General features: G+C 45.4%; 1 protein-coding gene across 1 annotated transcript in view; it reads right to left on the bottom strand.

Annotated features, from left to right (window-relative positions):
• Positions 1–922: 922 nt before the first annotated feature.
• LOC144100909 (uncharacterized) overlaps positions 923–24278 on the bottom strand; it is a 102418-nt gene continuing 79062 nt past the window's right edge. Inside the window, exons 2-5 of the mRNA XM_077633824.1 lie at positions 16425–16533; positions 6123–6476; positions 4986–5233; positions 923–3391 (exon numbers count right to left, since the gene is read on the bottom strand). Of these exons, the coding sequence (XP_077489950.1) occupies positions 3236–3391; positions 4986–5233; positions 6123–6476; positions 16425–16533 (867 nt within the window). The 3' untranslated portion in view covers positions 923–3235. The remainder of the gene's footprint in view (positions 3392–4985; positions 5234–6122; positions 6477–16424; positions 16534–24278) is intronic.

Below are 24278 nucleotides of genomic sequence, written 5' to 3'. Positions count from 1 at the left end.
TTAGATTATCTTTGCTGCCCCGGTTTTAAATTGCACATTTTTGCAGGAGCAATAAATATCAGCAAGCGACACGAATTCTGTTCCGGCTTCTGTGTGCCGAGCATTTTCGGCAATGTACAAGCAAACAAAACCTGGCTCATAAGTTGGCTAACACACTGCTATTTACAATGCTTTTTCCTTCAGAGTGTTAAGACATTTTGAAGAAGCTAGTAGTTTCCAAAACCTGAATTCCGTTCAGCACCTAGGTGTTTGCATGAAAAGGCTTTGTCATTCCTGGAGCACCAGAATGGGGGAACGACTGCCGAAAAATCCCACGTCATAGTTGCAATTTTTGTGCAAATCAATAAAAAGCTTTCGAAGCCATATGCAGGTCAACTCCCAATTGCAGCGAGGGTGATTCCGCAGTGTTTATATTAGAAACAGAATCCCTTGTGCGTTCACAGGTGTATCTGCAGAACGTCGAAACTAGCAATGACATCGACTTGAGGAAAAAAAACAACAACAAGAAATCGTAGTTGTACAGCGCGCTCGCTAAATTTGAACAAAGAGACTTGCACACAGAAGTGGCAGCTGCCGTCGCAAGGACGCCAAGCTGAAGCAGAATATCGAAGTGAAAATGGAACGGTCGAAGAATTGGGGCCGGCGAGGAAAGGCGATATTCTCCCACGCATACACGATCACATACGCTCAGCCCCGGAAACGAGTTCTTCGTTCTTTCACCGGCTCATGTACCTGAACACTTTCTTTCTTCGATTAGACGGCGTCACCTTTCTGCGCTTTTCGTTCTATCTTGGCGAATGTTTACGCTGCTAATATGCTTTCCGCGTTCGCCGGGGTCCCGACTGATTTGCGTCGTGTCTTCCTCCCGTTGCTCCCGATACTGTCGACGTGGGTGCTTTTTTTCTTTTTTTTTTCCTTTCTTCATCCTTTCGATAAAATATTGTTTGTCACCTTGTCGGGTGCCCCATCGAACTGCCTAATGTCAGCGGAACGCCCTGTTTTTCTGCATCGACCTGGCTCTCACCTCCGTTCATTTCCGGTTCGAGAGTAATGCATGGCTGCGGGAAAAAGTCGGCTTTTATAAGACCACTGTCGCGAAGCCTGAACGCTATAAACAAATATTTTTTTTACGTCTTCACACAAGATTTTATGCACAACATTTTTCATGTTTTGCTCCTTCTTTTATACCTTACATATGTTTCAGCACGAAGTGTTATATACGGCGCCTGACACTTTTGTCAAAACTAACAATTTTTTGAAGTGTCTCCCTTTTTTCTTATTTCAACATCAGAGCAAGAGTCAACAACTATACGAAGTATTCGGCTTGTTTGTATTAATTATTCTGTTTAATAGCCAGCATCTTCAGTATCGCATTGCAGCCTAAATTAGGTTTGTACAATAGATTGAAGTCCTTAAGTCTGCACACATAAATAAGTTAGCTTTGTTGAATACCTGAAGGCTAGGTTGACGGTACCGCTTCATTCCAGACTAAAATAGAAAAGGAACGGGAAACCTAAAACAATTAGAACGCATTTTATATCTTTACTTGTGTCTCCCCTGTTTACATCGGTTTTGTTGCGTTTCACTGCCATCATGAAATTCTCAACTTTTAATGTCTCCCTGTGCGCATTCTCCTGTCTCTGTTGAGTACCTGAGTTTTCTCTCGTTGCTTGTTTAATTTGACATCGCAAGTTACTAAACCATGCTCCTTGAGACCATCACCAAGTACTTCACAGCTCTCTACGGCTTTTTGCTTCATAGCTTCTTTTTAATCCGGGAGAAAAACCGTTAAGTCTAGGGCGACATTCCCCGCTTCTCAGGCCCACTGGTCAGTTTTTGTCTAGAGTGCTTGCAAGACAGAGGACACGGTTTATGTACGTTAACGCCGGGAACATTTTCCCGAGGAACACCGAGCACGAGACATTTCCGGATTTCAGGGGCAATAAAGCAGAGCTGAGGTATCCTGGGTACAATCCAATTTTCCTTGAGCAAAGGGGCTTAGCCAGCAATCCTATTCTACCCATTTTTTTTGCCTGCTTTACCAGCCACTGCTGCTAGAAAGTTATCCTGAATTTTTTGCTTTTTGTTCGAATACTCGCGCGGCTCTTTTATTCACCGCCTTTTCTGGCTACTGTGTAGAATAATAGGCCGAACTGCTCCGTTTCAGCAATTCCTTTATCTTTCCTGATAGCTGGCTTACTGCGAAAGTTGTCGTTTTATGTCTTGCATGCAACCAGCATTCTGAGACAAAGTGGCACAATGCACCAGTCATCACGTAAAGCGCTGGAGTTAGATACTTAGCTCTTACGCCTTCGATGCTGAGTTCCCCAGCCGGTGAAGTCAGAGAAGCGAGGAGAATATAAATCTTATGGTGTCGCCCAGTAGTTTTCACCTACATCTGGTCTTCTGTAGTAGCGCAGAAACTCTATCTTGCGGGGGAAAAACGTGTAGGATAAGGCGGCTCATAAGACGCTGTTTACAGCAGGTAAGCTTCAGAAGCTGCACGAGTTAAGTTCTAAAAGTGGGCTCAGTACGCTGGCGGTCAAGAAAAAGGAGAAGAGCAGATACATGAGGTACGCCTAAACCCGCATCCATACGACAACAGTGAAAGCTGAGGATTCAGCACGGACTTCATCATCAGACGCAAAAAAAAAACCACGTCCGTCCTTATCGCTTGTTGTCGAGTGTGAGAGAGATTACGTAAAGGAAGGAGTTCCTCTCAAGCGAGGAATGCCTGTTCCAGGATGCCTTTTGGAAATTTAATCTGCAGTTGGGACGCAACTAATTCGATGGTTTGTCGCCTTAGCGTTTGCGGTAAGTAGAGGTATCGCACGGTAGGCTGTAAGGACAATGAGAAGTTCTTATCACGCCCAATGATGGGGGTACGCGCAATGTCATCCCATCTTTCCCAAAAGATTTGTCACGCGCTTTGCGATGACAAGCCAGAGCACACTAATTGCTCAGCACTCCGTTCCCTGCAGAACCACAGATAATTGCCATGTAGTTTGTGACGTGACAACTTCCGTGCCCCGAAACACCACCTGGTGAAGCCAAGGAGCGTTTCCTCATACTGGATGCAAGTAAGCGGCATCGCTGCAAAACGTCGGTGCCGACGTCACGTGGTCGTCCAGTCACTGGTTGGCGCTCGCTGAAAAGACGATTCGGCGGCGTTGACGGGAAGATGGGGAGGATGAGTAGCCAGACGCCGAGTGGGCGGGGGTCCTTCGCTCGTGGCTTAGGAGACTGCGCAGCTGGTCCTCTTCCGCGAGGCCTTGGACCTGAACACCGGGCTGAGCTGGTCTCGGCTGAAGCTGTTGACAGGAAGAGACATGCGGCGGTTCTGCGTCGCTTTGGCAACCTTGCTCTTGAAGTGCGCCTGAGCCAGCAGCTCCTGCGTTTGTACAAAAACAGTGGAAACGGTTTTCGTCGTATGCATAGTCGAATCTGCCTGATCCGAACAGCCCTAGCGGTTTCAAGGTTTATGCTATGTGGCACTTTACAACTGCAGCAAAAGTGAGTGGGTGAATGAGTTAGTTAGTTACTTAATTAGTTAGTTAGTTAGTTAGTTAGTTAGTTAGTTAGTTAGTTAGTTAGTTAGTTAGTTATTTAGTTAGTTAGTTATGACGGCCAAAGGTACCCGGGAAAAGACCTTCCCAATAACCAGAGTATTCTCACATTGATGTGTTCCGGGCTGAAGCAACACCAGCCTAGTCGGTCCGACACTTGTGCTAGTCACCATCTTCCTATTCAATTTGCTTACTTCAGAAGCAAGATAAGTTTTTCGAGTCTAGAGTTAAAGCCTCGTGAAGCAGACTGCCTGCTCCGCTAGGGTTCGTTGAAGGCTCTCGTATTTCACCGCTCATATTTGCCCCGCCCAGAAGGCCCCTAACAGCATTCGTGGCGCAACGTTCTGCCGTTAGTAAGAAACCGCAATGGTGGTCTGGAAAGCAGCCAGACAAAGGGGCAGAAACGAAATATTTCTCTGTAATCATTTAAGTGTGACTACACAAGAAATTGAGCTCACATGTTTCAAAATACTGAGGATTCGCTCAACACAGAAGGAGACGCCGCGTATTTACTCAAACACTAGTCCCGGTGTTACGGAGCCAGGGCTTCTCTGATTACTGCTCATGATTTCACGTCCCACCCTCATGCCTTCTTGGTTTGGGCTTCCGCACCAGCTTATCCGCACATACCAAGATGCCTACACCAAAAGTAAGTGAAAAGGAGGTCAAGGAATGTGAATCGATTCTGCTGCCTTTGCCATGCATCGTACACGAAAACCAAGGAATTCCACAAAGCCGAAGGCAGGCATTTGAGATTATCCGGCAGCACTGCGCATATCAGCGTCACTTGTGTGCGCTGGGTGCAGCAATTAATTTCAAAGAAAATGCATTCTCGCGCTGAAGCCGATGCCTAATGCATATTTCATTGCTCTCCCTAGCGTCCACGTCTAAAAAAAACTCTAAGTGTGAAAACACTTGCCTTCGACATTCTAGTCGAAGTGAATAACTTTGTTAGCTTTGAAGCAAAATTCTCCTGTATAGTGGCTGTTGTTTTCGCCTTTCGCGTTGAGTGAAATAAACTCGCAAGTTCAAGGATATTAAGCTTGCATGGCGTGAGTAACATACTTCTCCTGGTCAGCACTTTAGAGAATGGTTCGCGTGCTTTAAAATAAATTAGGTTCGTCCTTTCCATGAAATGTCGAACTTTTTCATAAACTGACTGCTCGTAGTATTCGCACTTCCTCGTAGTTGTCCGTCAATGAGTATCCAGCAAAGTTGTTAATTATTGTTAAAACGCTTTCACCTCACATCTGTACTGCACTTTTAGCTGTATATTTCTGTACTTTGTTCATTCGTGCACATTTTCTTCTTTAGGCAGTTTTCTTAAATGGAATGGCTCTCTAGTGAGTGTTGGCAGTACGAATTAGCAAATAAGCAATGTGTCAAGGTTAAACGGGTACACTGGGTAGCGGTACTTACCTGGAAGACCCTGGCGATGTTGGTGTTGTCCTTGGCTGAACACTCGACCCATCCGTGCTCCCAGTCGATGCAGACGAGCGGCTCCACCACCTGCGACTGCACCTGCCTCTGTGACTCGAGGTCCGTCTTGTTGCCCACGACCACGATAGGTGGCGCCTTGCGCGCTGCCAGCACGTCATCGCGTAGTTTGCGCACCAGCTCGAACGAGTCCCGGTCGTCGATGGCGTAGACCAGAAGGAAGGCGTCACCTGCAGTGGTGGATAGATGCAGTGAGCGAAGATGTCAACATGTCTTGTTTATTGGCCCTCGCACACGACTATAGTGCGGAAAGATTCAGTGTGTTGTGCGTTGGCGCATTTCTTGGTTGGAACTCAAGAAAGAAGCTGCAAATACCCCTTAAACGAGCCTCTCCAGCCAATGGCGTCTACCAATGCTCCACCTCTATCCCTTGACCGCTCTCCTTGGACCTTGAGATGTGCGCTTGAGATGTGTGAAATTAGCATATTCTGCAGGTGGCCTTTAAATAGCCAACTTGTGAATTGCCTGTCATCTTGGGAACTACACGGAAAATGTACAGACAAAATTGACTCTATTCTATACTGTCGTGCAACGACTATAACGGCTGATAATGTGTGTGTCCGGTTTCTTTACAGTGTAGGCGCAGTCATCAACAAAAGTAAGTTTACTGAAGTGTTAAAACGAAAATTCTTTCCCTTGATGCCTTGCTCCCCAGTCCGCTGGCAATGAATAAAGTCGATGAAGGAATGTGCCGTCATAATTTCAAGCTGCTTACGTGAACTAGTTTAACAGAGTGCCCATTAATTTTTTTTGCCAATCCGAATGTCATAAACTTTCATCAGTGACTGTACAACCCCCTTCAAAAATCTTCAGACCACAGCGTTCACTTGCCGTGGGATGAGCGTCGCTTAAATTCTCCATATAGCGGAGCAATCAAAGAACACGTCAGGCAGCAAGCCTCTCTACCGCGGGAAGAAACCTTCTTCTAGGGTTAAAGGCCGCTTGGTGCTTAATGGTGCCTTGATGGCTTCATTATACCTCTCAAAGAAAAAGCCTTTGGCCGAAAGACTTTTGACTAAGACTGTACATCTGATCTTGCTGTCACGCACGCTGACTCACCCGAGTCGATAGCAAGGCGCCGCATGGCGGGAAACTCGAAACTGCCGCCGGTGTCGAGGATGTCCAAAGCGACGGTGGCGCCACCGCCAATGTCGTACTCCCCGCGGTGAAACTCCTCAACGGTGGCGCTGTAGTCGTGCAGGAACCGATCGTGCAGGAATCGGTGCACGATGGCCGACTTGCCCACGCGGGGCCCGCCGAGAACCACAAGTCGGTACTTGTTGGTTGCCGCCGAGGCGTCGGGACTGACGCTAGCGCTAGAGCTGGTGTGGCCGTGCGAGCCGATGACGCTGAGGAAGGAACTGCTTCCGCTTCCGGTTCCGCGGCCACGCAGTGACCCGTGAGGGCTCATTCCTGCATGCGCGGGACGAGAATACATGCAAAGTGTCAAAAATGAAGCAGTCGCGGAGTGTTTGAGAAATTTAACCTTTTGACAGGCAATGTTGTGCAAGCAAGGCTGCACGGCGCGTCTCGCGCGGACACCGCCTACATGTGCGATGGTGACTGTGTGTAAGACCATATACCCACGCAGACAGGTGGCACCATCTCTTGAGGCTTAGAAAAACCATTTTGCTCTTGTTTCTCTCATACAACAAAAACCGAAATCAATTCTCGCCTTGTTCAGCGCTCCGAGGGGTTTACGACCCGGCGCTCTCGTAGTTATTTTTTTTTTTCTTGCGCCCGCGCGCTTCGTGTTCTCTTGTAGAAATGCACATGAGCTGGTTTTTTTCTTGGCTGGCACTTCGCTTGGTTTATTGCCGGTACCCACGGGTTGTTATCGCTTCCCACTTTGTTTACTTAGTTGATGCTGTTCAGTTCCGCGTGGTTGTTTCGGCGCGGCCGCACGCGTCTTTTACTGTCCTGGCGATGACAGTGAGAGCTGGATCCTCCTACGTAAAGTAGCTGTCAAGTACCGAACCTGAGTCCGAGGACGACAGCTAGTCATCGAACGAGGAATTGCACACAGTCAGTTCCGATTCCTAGCGCAACACACAAGCAACGTCTCGGAAGCGGGCGCAAAGCGATGACGCTCAACGAGAGACTGAAATACATCTGCCCCAATTTATGTGTAATTCTTGTGCCTAATTTATTCATTTTAATTTGCTTCCCCATTAAAAAAGGGACCCCAGAGGCAAGTTTTTTGGGGAAGAAATTACACCTTCGATGGGTTAAACAGCATGAAATTCACTATGGTTGTTTACTTGGTTGTGCCAATTGTGCCGGAGAACACGTTTCGAGTTGGTATACTGTACTGACCATGCCTAAATGCACCTAAAAGAACGCCAGGAGGTCGCAATTTCCGGAGCCCTTCACTATGGCATCCCTGATAGCCTGAGTCGCTTTGGGGCGTTAAACCCTCCCCAAACCATCAACCATTCAGCCTAACTTCCCTCTTCTATTTGTACAGACCACCGCAAGCCTTGAGCAAGCAGTACGCTCAACCCTGCGCACTTACGTTCGTGTAGCCCTCCTCACACGCTGCTCTTCTCCTGTATTCGTTTACTAAGGATATCATCCTGTTCACTGAATACCATGTCAGTGCCATTAGGTAGCATTCCAACTACAGCACGCCATCTGTACTCTCTTTTTCTCCGTTTTTTGTTTTAATTTTCAACGGAGCACTTTCTCTGTGCAGTCTCATTTCGTCCATCCAAATGCAGACAGACACCTCCTTGGATAAAAGTAAGGCCCACATCACTAGTAGTCTAGCTCTCAGTTCACATGGACGCCAGCAGAGACGCCATAGACGCACGCCACAAGAAAGACCTCAAGGACAGGAATATTCCAGGAAGATGGACTTGCGGCTAAAAGAGAGGAAGACCTCTCTATCTGGCTTACGGACAACAATGCGATTTGGAACCTGCCCAGGCTCCTGCATGTGAACGACCTCCATGGCCATCTATAAGCATATCGACAGCCCCAACTTATGCCTAAGGAAAGCACTAGAATTAAAAGAAAAAGCGTACTCTGGTTGCAAGGCCACGCAAAGTCTACACTGCCGAGGCGAAGGGCACATAGGTACGCAGCTATGTTATCAATGTCATCCAGGCGTCATTAGACAATAGAAGTTGTAAAGAAGAGGAAGGAAATTTAGACAGAAAGTAACCTCGATTTAACATAGACTTCTACGGGAACTCTCGTGTATGACACCTCATGTATCATATATCTCGTATCATGTATCTCGTGTATAACATCTCATGTATCGTTTTGCTTTGTGGTAAATAAACTTGAAACTTAAAACTTCAAAACAAGAGCAGAGGAAGGTGCTCTGGCTGTCGCGCGAAGCCCTTCGACTCAACCCGCTCCTTCTATTTTCTGACAACGCTCGAGGCTCAGTAGGCATGCATTTAGGCAGCAATCGAGTCCGGCCTTACAGCAGACATTGCAGCACATTCTTTACTCTTGCACACAAGTTTTGACACCATCTGCAGCTAAGTACGATAAGGGCAGATTTTCCAAAATGTTCATAAAAGATGTGGCATCAAAACAGCGGGGACCCAACCATCTTCTGCTGCTAATCCTCTTCTAGAAGACTAGGAGTACCATGGAAGAAACACCATTTAGTTTCCTCAAGCTGCGGAGGAATAAAACGAAGCTATGGTAGCTTTCACAGAAAGCTATGCGGTAGTATTTATTGAAAAAAAGAAAGCAATTTATAATTACTAAATGTTATGAATGAGACGAAGGCATGAAAATTGCTCCCTTATTTGCAGAGTAATCCGTGCTTTATTTTCTTCCTTAACATCCGCTGTCTAGAAGACACGTAAAACAGTGCAGCAGTTTTGTTAAGAAGTTTTGTGAGTAGTTCCGTTCATTTTATGTAATAGGAAATTCTTAACTGTACTACCAAACTTTGTAAACAAACTAGCATTTTGATGAAATGTTTCAGCCAGTACAAACTAGAAATAATAATAAGAAGAAGAAATCCCTACTTTTTAGTAGTGGCGCTGTGAGGCAGCAAATGTAAAAGGTATTTTTTTTCTGTAATTTTAGTGCTTCTGTATTTAAAGTGCTTGTTTTATGCGGACAACTAACCTTGCATTCATTACTAACAACAAAAGATCTCGCATATCCAACTTTTATTTTTCAGATTTACTTCATTTTTAGGGACCCTCCAATGCTGAAGCATTCCACGCGGTCGAAAATTATTACTTCCTTGCTGTTGCAATTCCGCTATCTCGTAGCTTCGAGGTATAAAAGTTCTGAAGCTTCCGCATTGAAGGAATCTTTCTAGAAGCAGCGAAGAATGAAAATTCTTTAGTTGCAGTACGTGCTACTGCATATTTCACAATTTTTTGCAGTCGGTTTTCAGGGAATGATACGTAGCTTTGAGGTGCTAAAGTTCTGAAGCTTCCGCATTGAAGGCATCTTTCTAGAAGCAGCGAAGAAAGGACATTTTTTAGTTGCAGTACGTGCTACTGCATATTTCACAATATTTTTGCAGTCGCTTTTCAGGGATCGAATTTTAGGTGTTGTCTATAGCGGTATTTCTAGTAAGTGCATGCTGAGGCAAGAGAAATGCTACTAAACGGCAGGGAGCATACATCTCAAGGCTTATGCGTGCCACAGTTTCAAGGCGCAAGTATGGATGTTGTGATGGCACCCAGGCTTTCAAGAGTGCTCCTTAAAAGGTGCACTGAATCATGTCATATCTCGCTGTGACAGACGTTTTGTAATGATAACTTTGATCTTGAACGAAAAGTTTGCTCCAATACAAGTTTCAATGGCCCATCATCATCCTCGGTGAGTGCAATGCTGTAAAAATGACTGCTAAGCTTTTTAGTTTTTGGTGAAAACGTCATTTGAAAGGAACTGGGTTGACACAGGCTCCGCGGTAGTGTCTGTATACCATGAAGAAAATTTTCCAGCTAGCCAGGCTACGACTCATCTTAAGCTCAATACTCCAGGAAACAACAAGAGCTCGAGGTTAAGATGCATTTGTTATCGAGTTAGGTAACCAGTTCAATCCGCGCCCGGTAGCTCTCGCAGCTACCCTGAAATTGCTCCTTTTTTTTTACGGGACATGTGTAGGATTGCCTGGGGGCTCCCTTGACAGAATTTCTGCGTGAGAGCTCTTAAAGCAATTCCGATTACTTCTCCGACTCACGGTCCCACAGGGCTCTTTAATCAAGTTATCGAACGAAGCGAGACCTCAGAAGATTTCAGCCTCTATGGCGGCTTTGAAAGGCCATTTCTTTCGACCGTGACAGCTGCGATTGGTTCCTTTTCAACCTAGAAGGCTTTCAGATTCAAGCGGGTTGGCTCGCCGAGTTCGAAAGTTCAAAGAATTAAAAAAAAAATTCTTTGACTGCTATCATGACGCCCTGGGAACGCAGCTTTCGGCATTTTCCTCGAAGGCACATAACGGTCTATCCAACGTAAGCACGCGGCTCTGTCTGGTTAAACGAGCGTAGAGCTCTTCAAAGCGCGCTAAACTTAAAAAATTAAAGATGGTTTATTCAGCTGTTGCACCAAAAACAATAATAACCGAGAAAAAAACAAGTGGTAAAGGAACATGCATACAAGAATAGAACATTATGGCGATGCTGGAATATAATTGCTAGAGCCCTATTATAAAGTAGGCATAATTGCCCCGAGCCCCGAACCCCCCAATGGTAAAAGCATTGACACCAAGTCTCCCGTAGATCGCGCAATCAGAGAGTAACAAAAAAATTACGTACAGGCTTTTAAAAGCGGTCGTTCAAGAACTGTGAGCAGGCGTAGGGACTGCCGGGAAGCAAACGCTTCGAATTTGGATTGACTAAAAAGTCAAGCGAAGACGTGGATTCTGTCATAACAACCCGATTTATCGAGAAACACCACGAAGAAGTGCTTTCCTAACTTCATTATTCGAGTGTGATAACAAACACTCACTAGCGATCAATTATTAAATAAGGAGAAAACTTACTAGCAAGATAATCTAATCTGTGCGAAGCGGAAAGCCAAAAAAAAAATGGACGGGACGCTTAAGCTCCGCATTCATTGTATGACGCGATAGCTTTAATATGCTATTGCCCATATATGAGGAATTGGCCATTGTGTACTTAACATTCATAGACCCATGGGAGTCCGCGTGCCACTACTGGTGCAGCGGTTAAGCGATGCGCCACTGCCCTGCTATGGCAGGTGCTGCAACCGGTGGGGCTTCTGCAACCAAGGTTGCTCTTCCCGAACAACCAATCCGCTCGTGACCAATCATTAATTTAACTGCCACCCGCCACGGTGGGCACTTTACTCAGGTTCCGGTTGGCAGGTTGAGATGACAACACCAGGGCACGTGGCCGACGACAGCGCCAGCTTTTCTGCGACACAGGCTCCTTGACGCTGTCGCGTTAAAAAAAAACTTTTACTGTGAGCAAAAGTTGGTGCGAGGCCCGCAGAGGGTAGAACATCGATGAACAGCTATGGTTCTGCAGCGAAATTCGCGCTTTAAGAAAAACGCCATGTAAGGTAAATGCGAAGCGCTCACTTGGCAGGATATTCGAGGTGGATGGAGGGCCCTGTGTGAGCGAGTGGCATGGACGCTGGCGCATGTTTTGTATTTTTAGAAACGCTGCGCCCACGTCACTACCGCCCAATTCTCGAATATGGCTACCATCTCGGTCGCCTGGATAAAGATCCCATTGGCCAAGAGGTGTACACCCGGATGTCCGTCTAGATATTTATTTAATAATTATTTATTTTATTAATCAATCCAATGACTCTCATTGAGCCGTATTCTACAACACACACCCTGCACAATCTTCTTAACTGTGGTTATAGCCATATAGTAAAGCCTCTCGACAGAAAAGAGTTGCTACGTGGGCAAAGTGCAGGGCATTCTAATCTGACAACCGCGTGTTGTAAGATCGGATGGTTTTGAATCTATGCCATGACGAGTGCTACGTTTGACATTTCTGCAGCTTCTTCATAAACAGCCTGCTTACGATTACGAAAATATTACCTCCTACCAGATGTCAACACTTTTTGATGTTTAGGGTGTGGCAGGTTTTGTGTCTCCTTGAATACAGTATGCGAACATTCTTGACAGTACCGGTAAGTCGACACTCATTCGTTAGGTTGGGGAAACCTAAAAAAAAATGAAATAAGTCGACCCACACGGAAAAGCAAAACCTTCTTTCTCTCTTCTCTTCACAGCCTTTAAACATTCTAGGCTGATGCCACTGCCAGTGTCGATTTCTTTTGCCAAGGAGATTATGCTCTTATATCTATCCGTGCACACAGTATAATATTCAAATCTCTAGCGGAGTACTGATAGAGAGCTCCGCTTTGACAAGCTCGATCTGCATACCAGCAGTAGTACAGGACGATGGAAAGTCAGTGGGAGGAGAAGTTATCAAGAAGCTGTGCGCAGCGTACCCCGCTCGCATAGCCAGCACTGTTGCTAACGGCTTTTCCGGCACCGACCTGATCTCAATATGCACATCTGTAATTCAGAAGCTCCTGCAGTGTTTAAAATGCAAGCCATTCAGGCCTCGGCTAGAAAGCATCCGTGACGGCACTGAGAATCTGAATAAACGATGAAGAGTGATGGTGAATGGCTAACTCCCATGTTCGCGAAAGTTCGAGTCATTCCGCTTAGTTTTAGTTAGACTTGGATCACTTTACACGCTCGCAAGCTGAAGAACATCAAACGGGTTCTTGTACGCTAGCCGAGCTCCGTCGTCTGTTTGTTGCTGCGAAGACATCTCAGATACATTCGTCTTTGTTCCAATACTTAAACCAATGATCCTTTCTGTACACGTCTCATTCTACTCTAATGATCGACGTCTTCAACATTCCGACTTCTACTTCCAGTGTCTCATAGCCTGCGAGCTGCGAATGCTCACGCTTTCATAGTGCCCATGATTAGACGGGGGGAAGACGTAAGCGCGTAGATTTGAATAGCGGACCTTTGTGAGATAAATGCAAGCTTCATTCGAAATGCAACGTCTTTTTTTTTTTCTTCTTCAGTCACTTCACTTTATCAAAGATGTCGGCGATGAGAGGCCTCGAAGCATGGCTTTAATGCCTTGCGCCTCGTTCTACTGAAATGGAAAGGAGCCAAGCAAAGCCGAAACGCTCGAAGAAGATGCGACGAGGGCATTGACGCTCGCTGGTTGAACGACTGACGGCTGTGCACGGAGTGCACGAGACACTCGCCACGTAAGACGAGTCTTCTCGGCGCAAAGTATGAGGTGTTCCCTCGGGCGTGCACTGCTGAAATTGACTTTTGATTGTTTTCGACCCACTGCCGAAGCATAATGGTTGTTTGAGAGTCGTATTCCCAGCCCTGTTGGATGTTGCAATCAAAGATTTCAGCTGCGGCGGTGCACAGCTTCTCTGAAAAAAATTGCAGGACGGTTACGACTACATAACGCGAGATTCAGCGATAGCTGTGCAGGCATTTAGTTTTGGCAGGCGGCTGTTCCAAACAGAGCCACCCGTAGACTTATGCGACTCAGGGTGGCCGGTACACGTAAAGTGACATCAGACGACGAGACGCAAACACAATGCCTTAACACATTCTACGTGGTGTCATACCAGATGATAACCATACCCGGGTTGCCGTGGTAGCTATGGTAACCGTGGTAACGCACCCACAGGCTACGCCGACAGCGACGACGAAGCGCAAGCCAGGGACGGGCGCCTACCGGCTATCGCTGTAGAACATGTATATCGCGCGTTATGGGAAGCTGTGCGTATTGTGTTCCGGGACTGCAGACTGTGCCGCAGCCAGTGTGACGTCATGTAGTCATGCTGCCTGAGCTGGTGCTACGAGTGCTCGACCAATATTGGCACGAGCTCCGACCAAATGCGCTATGTGACTATCGCTAAGATTTTCTGGTCGAACAATAATCAATATAAACGGTCATGTCAATCAGGGTGGTAACGAGTACTCTGTCTTGTGACATATTTCGCACAGAAAAGTTCCTTCTGTCAGCGGCATCAAAGTAATGGAAATAACTCCTCAGTGCAAAAAGTTCTAAAAGCCACCTGACATAAACGCTGCCTTGCGGAAGAGGCAAAAAAAATGGAAACGATGCAATAAACACAGTCAGAGAGTTATTTGTGTTTTTTTACCGTAGTGGAGAAGAGAAATGTATAATACATAATATAAATCATAGAATACCACAGACGGAACTTACTGCACTTAACTTCATAATAAATATTTTGTCTTCCCCTGCGCCAAATTTTTCAGAGAGGTGTTGTCCCAGCCGCCACGGTGGCTCAGTGGTTACGGCACTCGGCTCCTGACCCAAAAGACGCGGGTTCGATCCCGGTCGCGGCGGTCGAATTTTGATGGAGGCGAAATTCTAGAGGCCCGTGTACTGTGCGATGTCAGTGCACGTCAAATAATCCCAGGTGGTCGGAATTACTGGAGCCCTTCATTACGGCGTCTCTCATAGCCTGAGTCGCTTTGGGACGTTAAACCTCTATAAGCCAAACAATTAGAGTTGTTTTTCTTTAGTTCCTGCGTCTGTGTTGACCGATGATGCGTACTGGCATTTTTCGGTTTGTGCTTAGTATGCCTCTTGCCGGTGCGGTTCTTTTACAGGTTTCACTGTAACTGCCGCCTCGTGTCGAGGCAACAAAGTGCACACTCTCGATCACAGATGGCGCTCTCTCACAATTGAATGGGCACATTGAGCACATTGGATGTGGAAAATAAAGTAATTAATCTTTTAAAAGATATTTATAGAGGAAACAGAGTGCTCATAAAATGTGAAAAAAATGTATCAGGGCCTGTAGAGATACAGCGGGGGCATAGGCAAGGATGTCCTTTGTCCACTTTGTTGTTCATGTTGTACCTGCAAGGGTTGGAGACCAAGCTAGAGGGGAGCGGACTAGGCTTCAGCCTCTCTTTTTTCAAGCATGGGGAATTGATTAAACAGTCATTACCGGGACTAATATGCGCGGACGATATAGTGATAATGGCTGACAACAAGGAACACTTGCAGAAGTTGTTAGACATATGCAGTACAGAGGGAGATAGATTAGGCTTCAAGTATAGTAAGGAAAAATCTGCAGTCATGATATTTAATGAAGAGAGCGGCGAGCATAAAATACAGGAGTTCGTGCTAAAAGTAGTGAATGAGTACAAGTATATTGGGGTGTGGATAAATAACAGTGCTGAGTATCTGACAGAGCATGAAAAATATGTAATGAATAAGGCTAGTAGGAATGCAGCTGTCATGAAAAATAGGGCACTGTGGAATTACAATAGGTATGAAGCGGTAAGAGGGATCTGGAAAGGGGTGATGGTCCCTAGCCTGACCTTCGGCAATGTGGTCCAGTGTATGGGGCCAGATGTTCAAGCAAGGTTAGAAATTAAACAACGGGGAGTAGGGAGGTTAGCTTTGGGAGCACATGGCAATACACCAAATCAGGGGGTACAGGGTGATATGGGATGGGCGTCTTTCGAGTGCAGAGAGGCTAACAGTAAGATAGCATTTGAGGAACGATTGAGAAAAATGGAGGAAAAGCAGTAGGTTAGGAAAGTTTTCAGATACCTGTATATAAAGAATGTTGACATGAAATGAAGAAAGCGATCTAGAAAATTGACAAGCAAATATCTGGACAGCAGTAAGGGGGCAAATCAGCAATTATCGGTTAAGAAAAAGGTTAAAGAAACAGAGAGAGCTCTGTGGAAAACGGATGCTGAAGAAGTCGGCACTGGGAACATAAACAGGAAGCCTTTACCTTTACCGGACCTTTAAACAGGAAATTGCCAACGAAAATATCTTTGATAATTATAGGGGAAGCTCTTTGTTGTTTGAGGCCAGGACGGGAGTTTTGCGGACTGAGACATAGAGTCAGGTACCACGAGATAGACACGTTGTGCGTTGCGTGCGGAGAGGAGGAGGAAACGGCTGAGCACTTGATACTTTTCTGTAAAGGGCTTCACCCTACAGTGGAAGGCAGCGGGGCTGATTTATCCAAGGCATTGGGGTAAACGGACATGGAAGGTAAAGTAGATTTTAAGAGGGTAGAAGTAACCAAGCGAAGGTTATACGATTGGCGGCTAAAAGCAAGACAGGAGTAAAATTTCACAAGACATGGCTAGGTGGCTTGAGCCACCACCCGATTTAAAGGGTTCAGCCGTAATCATCCATCCATCCATCCATCCATGGCTCATTGGTGATCACTAGTCCTAAACCTTTATGGTGGTTCGACGAGAAGAGGAGTGCACGCAGCGATAACATTCAAGTGCGTTAGGCACTGTTTTGTCCGTAACAGCCTGCATCGCCAGACCAGAAGTAGAGTGCACTACGCTGCCGAAAAGTTACACTGGCAGGAAAAAACATTCACATCGCTTACCCGGCATGACGTCACCGCAGTCCACCGAGAAGGAATGCCGGCTCGAACGGCTGGGCGTCGAACTCCGGTTGGGAGAGAAGCGCGGCCTCACCTTCGGTGAGCTCCGGACCTGCGAGAGTAGGAATAGGAGGTCAGTGTAACGAACCAGACTTGCCGACTTTCCGGCACCTCTGTGACGCGAGCAACTACAAATGGGACCTATAAATGGTAGTTATGAATGGTACATTTTAAAAGAAATAAACAGTGCGAAGAGAGACGACGGACGACGAAGAGGCGCACAACAAAAGCGTTGTCTCGCAACTAAAATTTTATTCAGAAAAAAAAACATACATAAAAGCACCCCGAAAACTGCGCATGTCCAGCAATCACTTAAGGCAATCAACAGAAGGAACGAAATATCAAAACGCAAAAAAATTGTCCCGGACGTTCTTTGCTATGACTCAAGGCACATCAGGTGTTGTCCAAGAATCCAAAGAAGGCAAAAAAACGTCCCGTGCAATTTTTTGCGTTTGATTTTTTGTTTCCTGCGTTTATTGCCTCATGTGATTGCTGGACATGCTCAGTTTTCTAGGTCAGTTTATATACGCTTTTTCGTTGTGAATATAATTTTAGTTGCGAGACAACGGTTGTGTTGTGCACGTATTCTTCGTCTGTCGTCTCTGTTCACGATGTATATTTCTTTTAAAATGAACGTAGCCTGACTAGCCCAACATGAAATCTTACTACAGCACGTAGCCTAACGAGTGTGCAGATTCTCAAACCCATCATGATTACACGATAACGCACTTCACAATCTCCAAATTACGCACACTCAGCTCTTTCATTTCTCGTTTTATGCAAGGAAACATTTCATTGCAAGACCGTAGGTCGCTCGATCTGGCTACCCCTCAGCATTCAGCCCACACATCCCTTAAAGGTCTGACTCTACTTAAGTAATAGGACCAGTTATCAGCGCATTGACACTGGACGTTTTGCTCATGGACAACAGTGGCGATGCAGGCGCCATGTACCTCACAGAAATGGTCCTATACAATTCTTGCAGTAGACGAGCGCCCGGCCGGATACAAAAGCTTCAAAATTAATTTTTTTGCTCTTTAGTGCAGGAAACATTTGGCTCACCTAGATCACATGAGAGAATTTAGAACTGTCGAGGGTGTCAACCAGAGCTTACGGTTAGAGGTGATGTTAAATACTGTGAGAAATTGGCAGCCCTGCGGTTCTGGTTCACCCGCATCACATTTTTGGAGTTAAATCGGTGAACTAGAATGTTTTCGCTTGTGACTCAGTACGCGGACATGTACGAAACCAAAAAAAGGCTTAGGGCTACATGAACGATACCGTTGATCCTCTGTGACTGCCCTCTCGCAAAACCAAGAAAAACAACATAAAAGTGCAAAAGAACCCGTACGATATACGCTTGATCGGTCACAGACGTCTGGTAGTCCTGGTAGACCCAGAGGGACTAGCTGATGACCTTAGTAATTACCAACAGCGCCAACGTTTGGTTGAATCCCTCAAGATATTGTCGCGTCCTCTCACGTGATTCAAGAGAGCTGTCCCTTTAGCGAAAAAACTACGACAAAGCAACATATTGAGACAAATGCTGCAATAGCAACTTAACTGGAAAAAGAAATACAATATAAATAGAAAATTACGTTCTTAACCTCTAACCTTTGAGGACGTCCTTTATATAGCAACCGTTAAATAACAAAAGGCTTCTGGCAGTAGCTGTAACGACAAAGACCTTCGCCTATTTATCCAACAAAGAAACACGAAACACGCAGAAAAACGCCTGGGCCTTCATTAGGCTTCTCGACGACCCTCTCATCTTAACAGGATTCTTTTTTTTTACTTCTTGGCTTTTTGCTTCTCCCATTGGCCTCAACATTGAGCAAGGTCGTGGCGGCTAAACTCTCGGAAGAAGATGCTGTAAATAAATCCTGCAGACAGGGTAAAGCAAAACAAAACAGCGCTGGTAGTCTATATTTAACATCGTCTCCGAGAAGACAACACGGGGCTTTTAAATTTTCACGTGCGCGGCGGGCCAAGCTGCCGGTTCCGCAGACGGCCGAGAATTGCCGGAGCTCCCTGTTTTTCGGCGTTCGTGGACTCATGCGCGTCACGTAAGGCTGCCTACCGTTCGCGGAACTCATCCCCTTCCCAGAGTCAAGGTCGGGACGGCCATCACCTTCGCAGAAAGCGGGAATGGGCAGAAGGGCAAATCTGCCACAGGAGTGCTCGACCCTAAATTAAGCCCAGCGCCATGCTGTTTCGTTGAGCACTGCAAAGAGACCTTCACTGTGCAGTTATCTGGACCAGTTGTCTATGATTAAGAAGCCCGATAAGGCAACTTGAAAGTTTGTGCCGGCTAGCCTGAATCTCCCCTGCACCTGAATTCCACTATTACATGGCAATTCACTTAACAGCAAAAAAATAAATTAAGGGCCGCCTAATTGAATTACGCGTTTACAATGCATCATCATACGTATTTGTGTACTATGTAGATATTTGTGTAGCTGCGAAGTTGCTGGGCGGAATTTAATTGTTTGTTGGAGTTCAGCAACTCATTCTTACTCATTATGACTCATTACCCATATTAAAAATTTTTAATATTTTTTTTTGCGGGAGGGGGCGGCAGGTTCTTCCCGTGACAGGTACCTTCCGCATTCTCCTTCCTCCTGCCCTGCCAGTGGAGAGCGGATTACACTCTCTCCACTTTGCCACCAGCCAACCTTGGCAGGTGATTCTTCCGTATACATACACAACCTCACATACGCCCATTCTGGCGGGTGCTCAAAATGGGGCTTCTAACGCTATCGCGTTATTAAGCCGTACAGAGATTTCTTACTGTCCATAAACTTTTGTCTATAAACTCCAAAGTGTTTGTATCGGCAAGTCTTATACACTAGTTTATAGTCAATAGAAATTCTACACAAAGTCTATAGACAGTCTGTAGTTTGATGGCCATGCACTGTTAGTAGACTTTTTACTATAAGTTGTGCATTGCCTATCAATAGATAGAATGAAATATCTATAGGAAGGCAATAGGGTGTATACAAAGTTTATAGACAGTCTTTAGACCATTTTTGTAAGGAAAGAGCAGAAAATGCAGCCAAAATTAGCCCTCCAACCAGTTTCGTCGACCTATTGCTGCGAAGCGTTGTTTGTTTTTGCGCGTTCTTTCTTCGTATCGTTATCGCGCTCTTTGCACTTTGTGCTTGCTACGTGAAAAGTTTGGTCGCTCGCAAACTTTATTTTTTGACCAACTCTGATATTCGGTGCGGGCCGCAAAAATTGCAGAATAAAAAAAAAATAACCCAGAACTAAAATGGCTTCGTAGTATCGGCCGTACCATATTTGTGAAAATCTAAGAAAAGTTGCGTTTCTGCATGCTTTTATGTTGCAGAATAAGTAGTCTTACTCTCAGCGTAAGCCTTTCAGCGTATTGTTCCAGCTAGCGTGGCCCGGAATGACTTTCGTGCATTGTTCGCACGGCCCACCTGCACTTCGTGTGAATAAAGAAAGACTGTATTAGGCTCCATGCCATATCTCGACTCAGACTGTGTCCACAGAACAACATTAAGCATTGATAAAACTACATTTCAGCGTGCAAGCTCCGCAGTAGGGAGGAAACTGAAGGAAGACACTTTGTTTCTGAGAGCTAGAACTAAGAAATTTGGCAATTAAAAGGTCATTGATGCCCTTTAAAGTAGTCGCTGATTCCGATGAGAACGGCCCCCCCCCAAAAAAAAAAAACAAAAAAAACAGTGATGCAGCAAACGGAAAGCCTTCCTTCCTTCCACTCTCCCCAGCTTTCATGCTTAAACTTTAGTACTCATTCCCAGGAGGGAAATATATAAATATCTATCTATATATTTTATAAATATACATTGTATACATATTTTTAATATTATATGTATGAATGTATATATATACAACAAGCTCTATAAAAGTAGTATTGAATCCGCTGAAGTGAATGTTCGAACCATATTTAGAACCACTTAAGAGGCTTTCTTTCGCACATACGTGCTCTGATGTTTCTTGTATGTTTACGGACACGCATGGTACTTCCATCAGCGTCATTTTGAATTCTCATCGAAAGTCTGCTTCCTTAACCTTGTTTTTCAATTGTGTACCAATCCAAGTGTACGGTGCTGCTAGTTACCCGTCCGCTTCCAAGGAGTAAGGGAGAGGGATGGTGCTTGATGTGCGAATAAGTGCAGGAAATCAGATCTAACTACCAACTGCATAGCTGCGTGATCAGTACCCAGATGGAGCGCCCGTTTCCATGCGTACACAAGTGCCTGATGGCGATTTGCAATACAACAAAGTAATTAGAGAGCGCCCGATGCTAATTACAGCGTGAAAAAGAAATCGTTGCGTGCGTTATCCACTGAAAATATGCCGCAGAGAGTTGCTGGAAATCGACGCTCTTTTAAGCAGCTGAACCAGCTTTCAACGCGAGTAACGCGGGCTTCTGCAGAACTCCCTCGGCACCATATGATTCGCAGTGGGCTTGGAGAAAACAACAGCTTCACAGCACCCCTCCTAGTTCTGGTTAAAAAAAATGAAACGAAAATTCAATTTAGAAAACACAATAAGAGGCGAATGAAGAAACTCAGGTTTGTGTACTTATTCTTGTCGAGCATTTTGATGAGGGCACTGGGGGGAATGCTGGTTGGTATGCTATAGAGTACGCTTGCTGGCATGCAGCTAGAATGTTTGTAAACGCATCACTGACGTCACCGCTAGTGCATGTTTGTGACGTCATGCAGTGAAGAAGGTTTAGATTAACTAGCTATGTTCAACTTGTGCATACCAGTGAGAATTAGCGAAAGCGCGGACAAAGGGTGACGCGAAAGTGCCGTGGTTGAAGGAGGCACAAGTGACGAGATTATGAAATCACACTCAACGCCAGTATTTAGTTTGTTTACTTCTGTACGGAATCTGTCTGACATCATAGTCAGTGTTAAAGACCTAAACTACTGCTTTAAAAATAAAAGTATTCCTTGTTATTTATTTATTTATTTATTTATTTATTTATTTATTTATTGTACCGTCAGGGCCAAAGGCATTACAGAGGGGAGTGGGTTAATTACGATAAAGAGCAATTAATGTAATACAGTGAAAATAGATAGTACAAAATAAACTTTCTCCAGAATAAAACAAAAAAAACATCCAAAAACCTAAATAGGATAAAAAACAATGTATACAATACAGTCGAAATAGATATAACCCAAGATCAACCTCCTTCAGAATGAACAATGTTAGCTGCAGCGTCGTGGAAGCTTTTATTTTCTGCAATGGCTGCAATATTTGCTTGTACTCGAGGTCTTATCACTGTTTAAATGAAAATCAGGTGTTTCCTCTCCTCCTCCTGCGCATCTGCAGCGAACACGTGACGCATTCAAACACACGTGCGCGTTGAGCGCGAGCCACTACACAGACCTGCCGCCGTTAATTCGTTCGCCTTTGTCCTGCGCGTGGCAACTGTGATTTCTAAACGTGTTTCTGCCGACCCGCTGCAACAGTTTAAGGGAACAAGGAACCGCGGCTGTTACGTGTAGAAACGCAGCGAGAGTTGCGAGCGAATTGCTGCGCCCAAATGTCAAGCCGCGTCGCTGCCTGACTCACGCATGCGCAGTGCGCATCGCGGGCCTCGACACGCGACTAAGTCGACGAGGAAGCGGAAACATGTCGACACAGTCGCGCCGTCGCTACCAGCGTCGCCGACAACGACGAAATAATGGCGCGCGCTGACATTTGCACCCACTCACCACTCCTTTCCCTGCCTCCCCCCCTCTCCCCCACCCCCTGTCGCCCACATCCGTTATGACAGGCTCTCTTGCGTTCTGCTTTCGACGGTTTTCTGTCAGCGCTGGCGTTCTGCGTCATTAGCCCAACAGCTAGCCCCCTCCGCTGTCGGTTTCCGGACCTCTTGCTATCCTGGCGAGGCGGCCAAAATGAGAATGAGGTTCGCGTTTTTAATTTATTTCAATTTTTTCGATTCAACCCAGAAAATTCTGATTTTTTTTTTAGTTGTCAGCTTGACGCTCGATCTTTCGATAACTGCCCGCAGCGGTGTGTGAGACTGTGGAGTTTCGTGACTTTGGACTTGTTCGCAATTATTTGGCAATGACAGCGCTGAGAAAAGAACGAAATTTATTTCTTCATCGAAATAAATGGAAAAAAAGATATGAAAGAAGATTTGAGTTTAGATATCTCGCCAGTAACCGAAGGATTTTCTTTTTACAAAGCCTGCCACTCAAAGACTGAGAAGAAAATATTAAAATCATAGCTCAGCTTGCATTCCTTAAAAATTATTCTTAAAGATTGGTCCTACCGGCTTACAGTTTTAGTGAGCCATGGCTTTGATACCGAGGGTAGTTGATGCTACTGCTTTTTAAATAACAGGACCGACGTCAGAGGTGGCGTCTACTAGTAGCAATATCATCAAAAATCAATTGAAAAAAAAGCATGAGAAAAAAGTAGAATAGATGCAATTCCTAAATACCACACATCTCGATGGCGACACAGTCACAATCGATCTTACCAGTGAAGCAACATTAAAACCCGTTAGTGACATGCGCCAGAAATACGTTTAAGATCCACATCTTTTGATGAGAACTAGCTCTCCTACAAGGCGTGCCGAATTAATGAAGCTAAGGCTTTTTCTTTAATACTTCGAACTTCTCGAGCCGTAGCAAAATCAGTGGCATTCGAGCACACTACCTTCGTTTGAAAAAAGTTACTTCAAATCAACTCATCAGCTCTGCCTCCCTCAACACGTATGACAAAATAATACCAAAAGCACAGGCACATTCAAAAAACCAATCTCAAACAAGATGTTATTTATTCCTCCCATTTTGTGGCATGTTTCCTAAAAGCTTCTTCCTGATATGATACAAGCAGAGATCAACTATATAAAATGAATCACATTTTCTGATGGAAGCCGTTAAGAAGAAAAGTCCGTGAACTTAGTAGCATAAAAACGTATAAACTCTAAAAGCAGACCCAGCAGCATAGAACCATAAAGATAGCGTTTATACGGCAAACTGTACCAAAAGACATTTCCTGCTGCTCCAGAAAAGGGCGGAAATGTTGTCATTTGGAGGAAGGCCGCGGATTCGGAAAACTGCGACAGAGAATGGAGGAGGACGGAGATTGGATATGTTTGTTTTTTTATGTGTGTGAGAGAGAAGGAAACAAGCGGGCGAGTGGCGGATGCCAGGGATGGCTTCTCGTTCATTCAGTATGCCACTAAGGAGGATGAACTCGACAGCGTCTTCGTAATGAGTTGAGAACCGAAACCAGCCATTCTCGCGGCCCTTCTCGTTTCTGGTAATTTCTTCGCTTTCTGCGCTTGCAGGAAATGGATGCTTACTTAGGCGATGGCTGAGAAGATCAATGCGGGGCTTGTTTTCCTAGCGGGGCCAGTGATTTCTTGCTTGAGAAGAAAAAAAAGCTGGGTGTTGTTTTTGGTGTACGTGAGCTTCGTGTTTTCGGTTCTGGCGTTCTGAAAAAAGAAAAGAAACTGAACGATCGGGCTCCTAATTAAGACGCTGCAAAGTATTCCGATGACATTGCTACAGGCTATCTCGGCCTGACGCTAATAACTTCCAGCTCCACATTTTCGTGTCGCCGCTAAGGAAGCCAGATGTGGTAAGTACGATATGCGGTTGAACTTCATTTCCTCTGAGCTACGTTGCGGACGTGAGATTAGTCTTCACGAAGAAATAACGAAAATGCTCCCAGACTCTTCATCGTTAACAGCAGCTAAAGAGATGCTGAATCCCGCCCCCTTCAAAATAGCGCGCACTTGCAAGTCCCCGGGGATCACATTACGGTCAGATC

The sequence above is a fragment of the Amblyomma americanum genome, chromosome 8 (assembly GCF_052857255.1).
Source record: "Amblyomma americanum isolate KBUSLIRL-KWMA chromosome 8, ASM5285725v1, whole genome shotgun sequence".
In the NCBI taxonomy this organism is placed as follows: domain Eukaryota; kingdom Metazoa; phylum Arthropoda; class Arachnida; order Ixodida; family Ixodidae; genus Amblyomma; species Amblyomma americanum.
The sequence above is the reverse complement of the archived record's forward strand: the minus strand, read 5'-3'. Positions and strand labels throughout refer to the sequence as shown.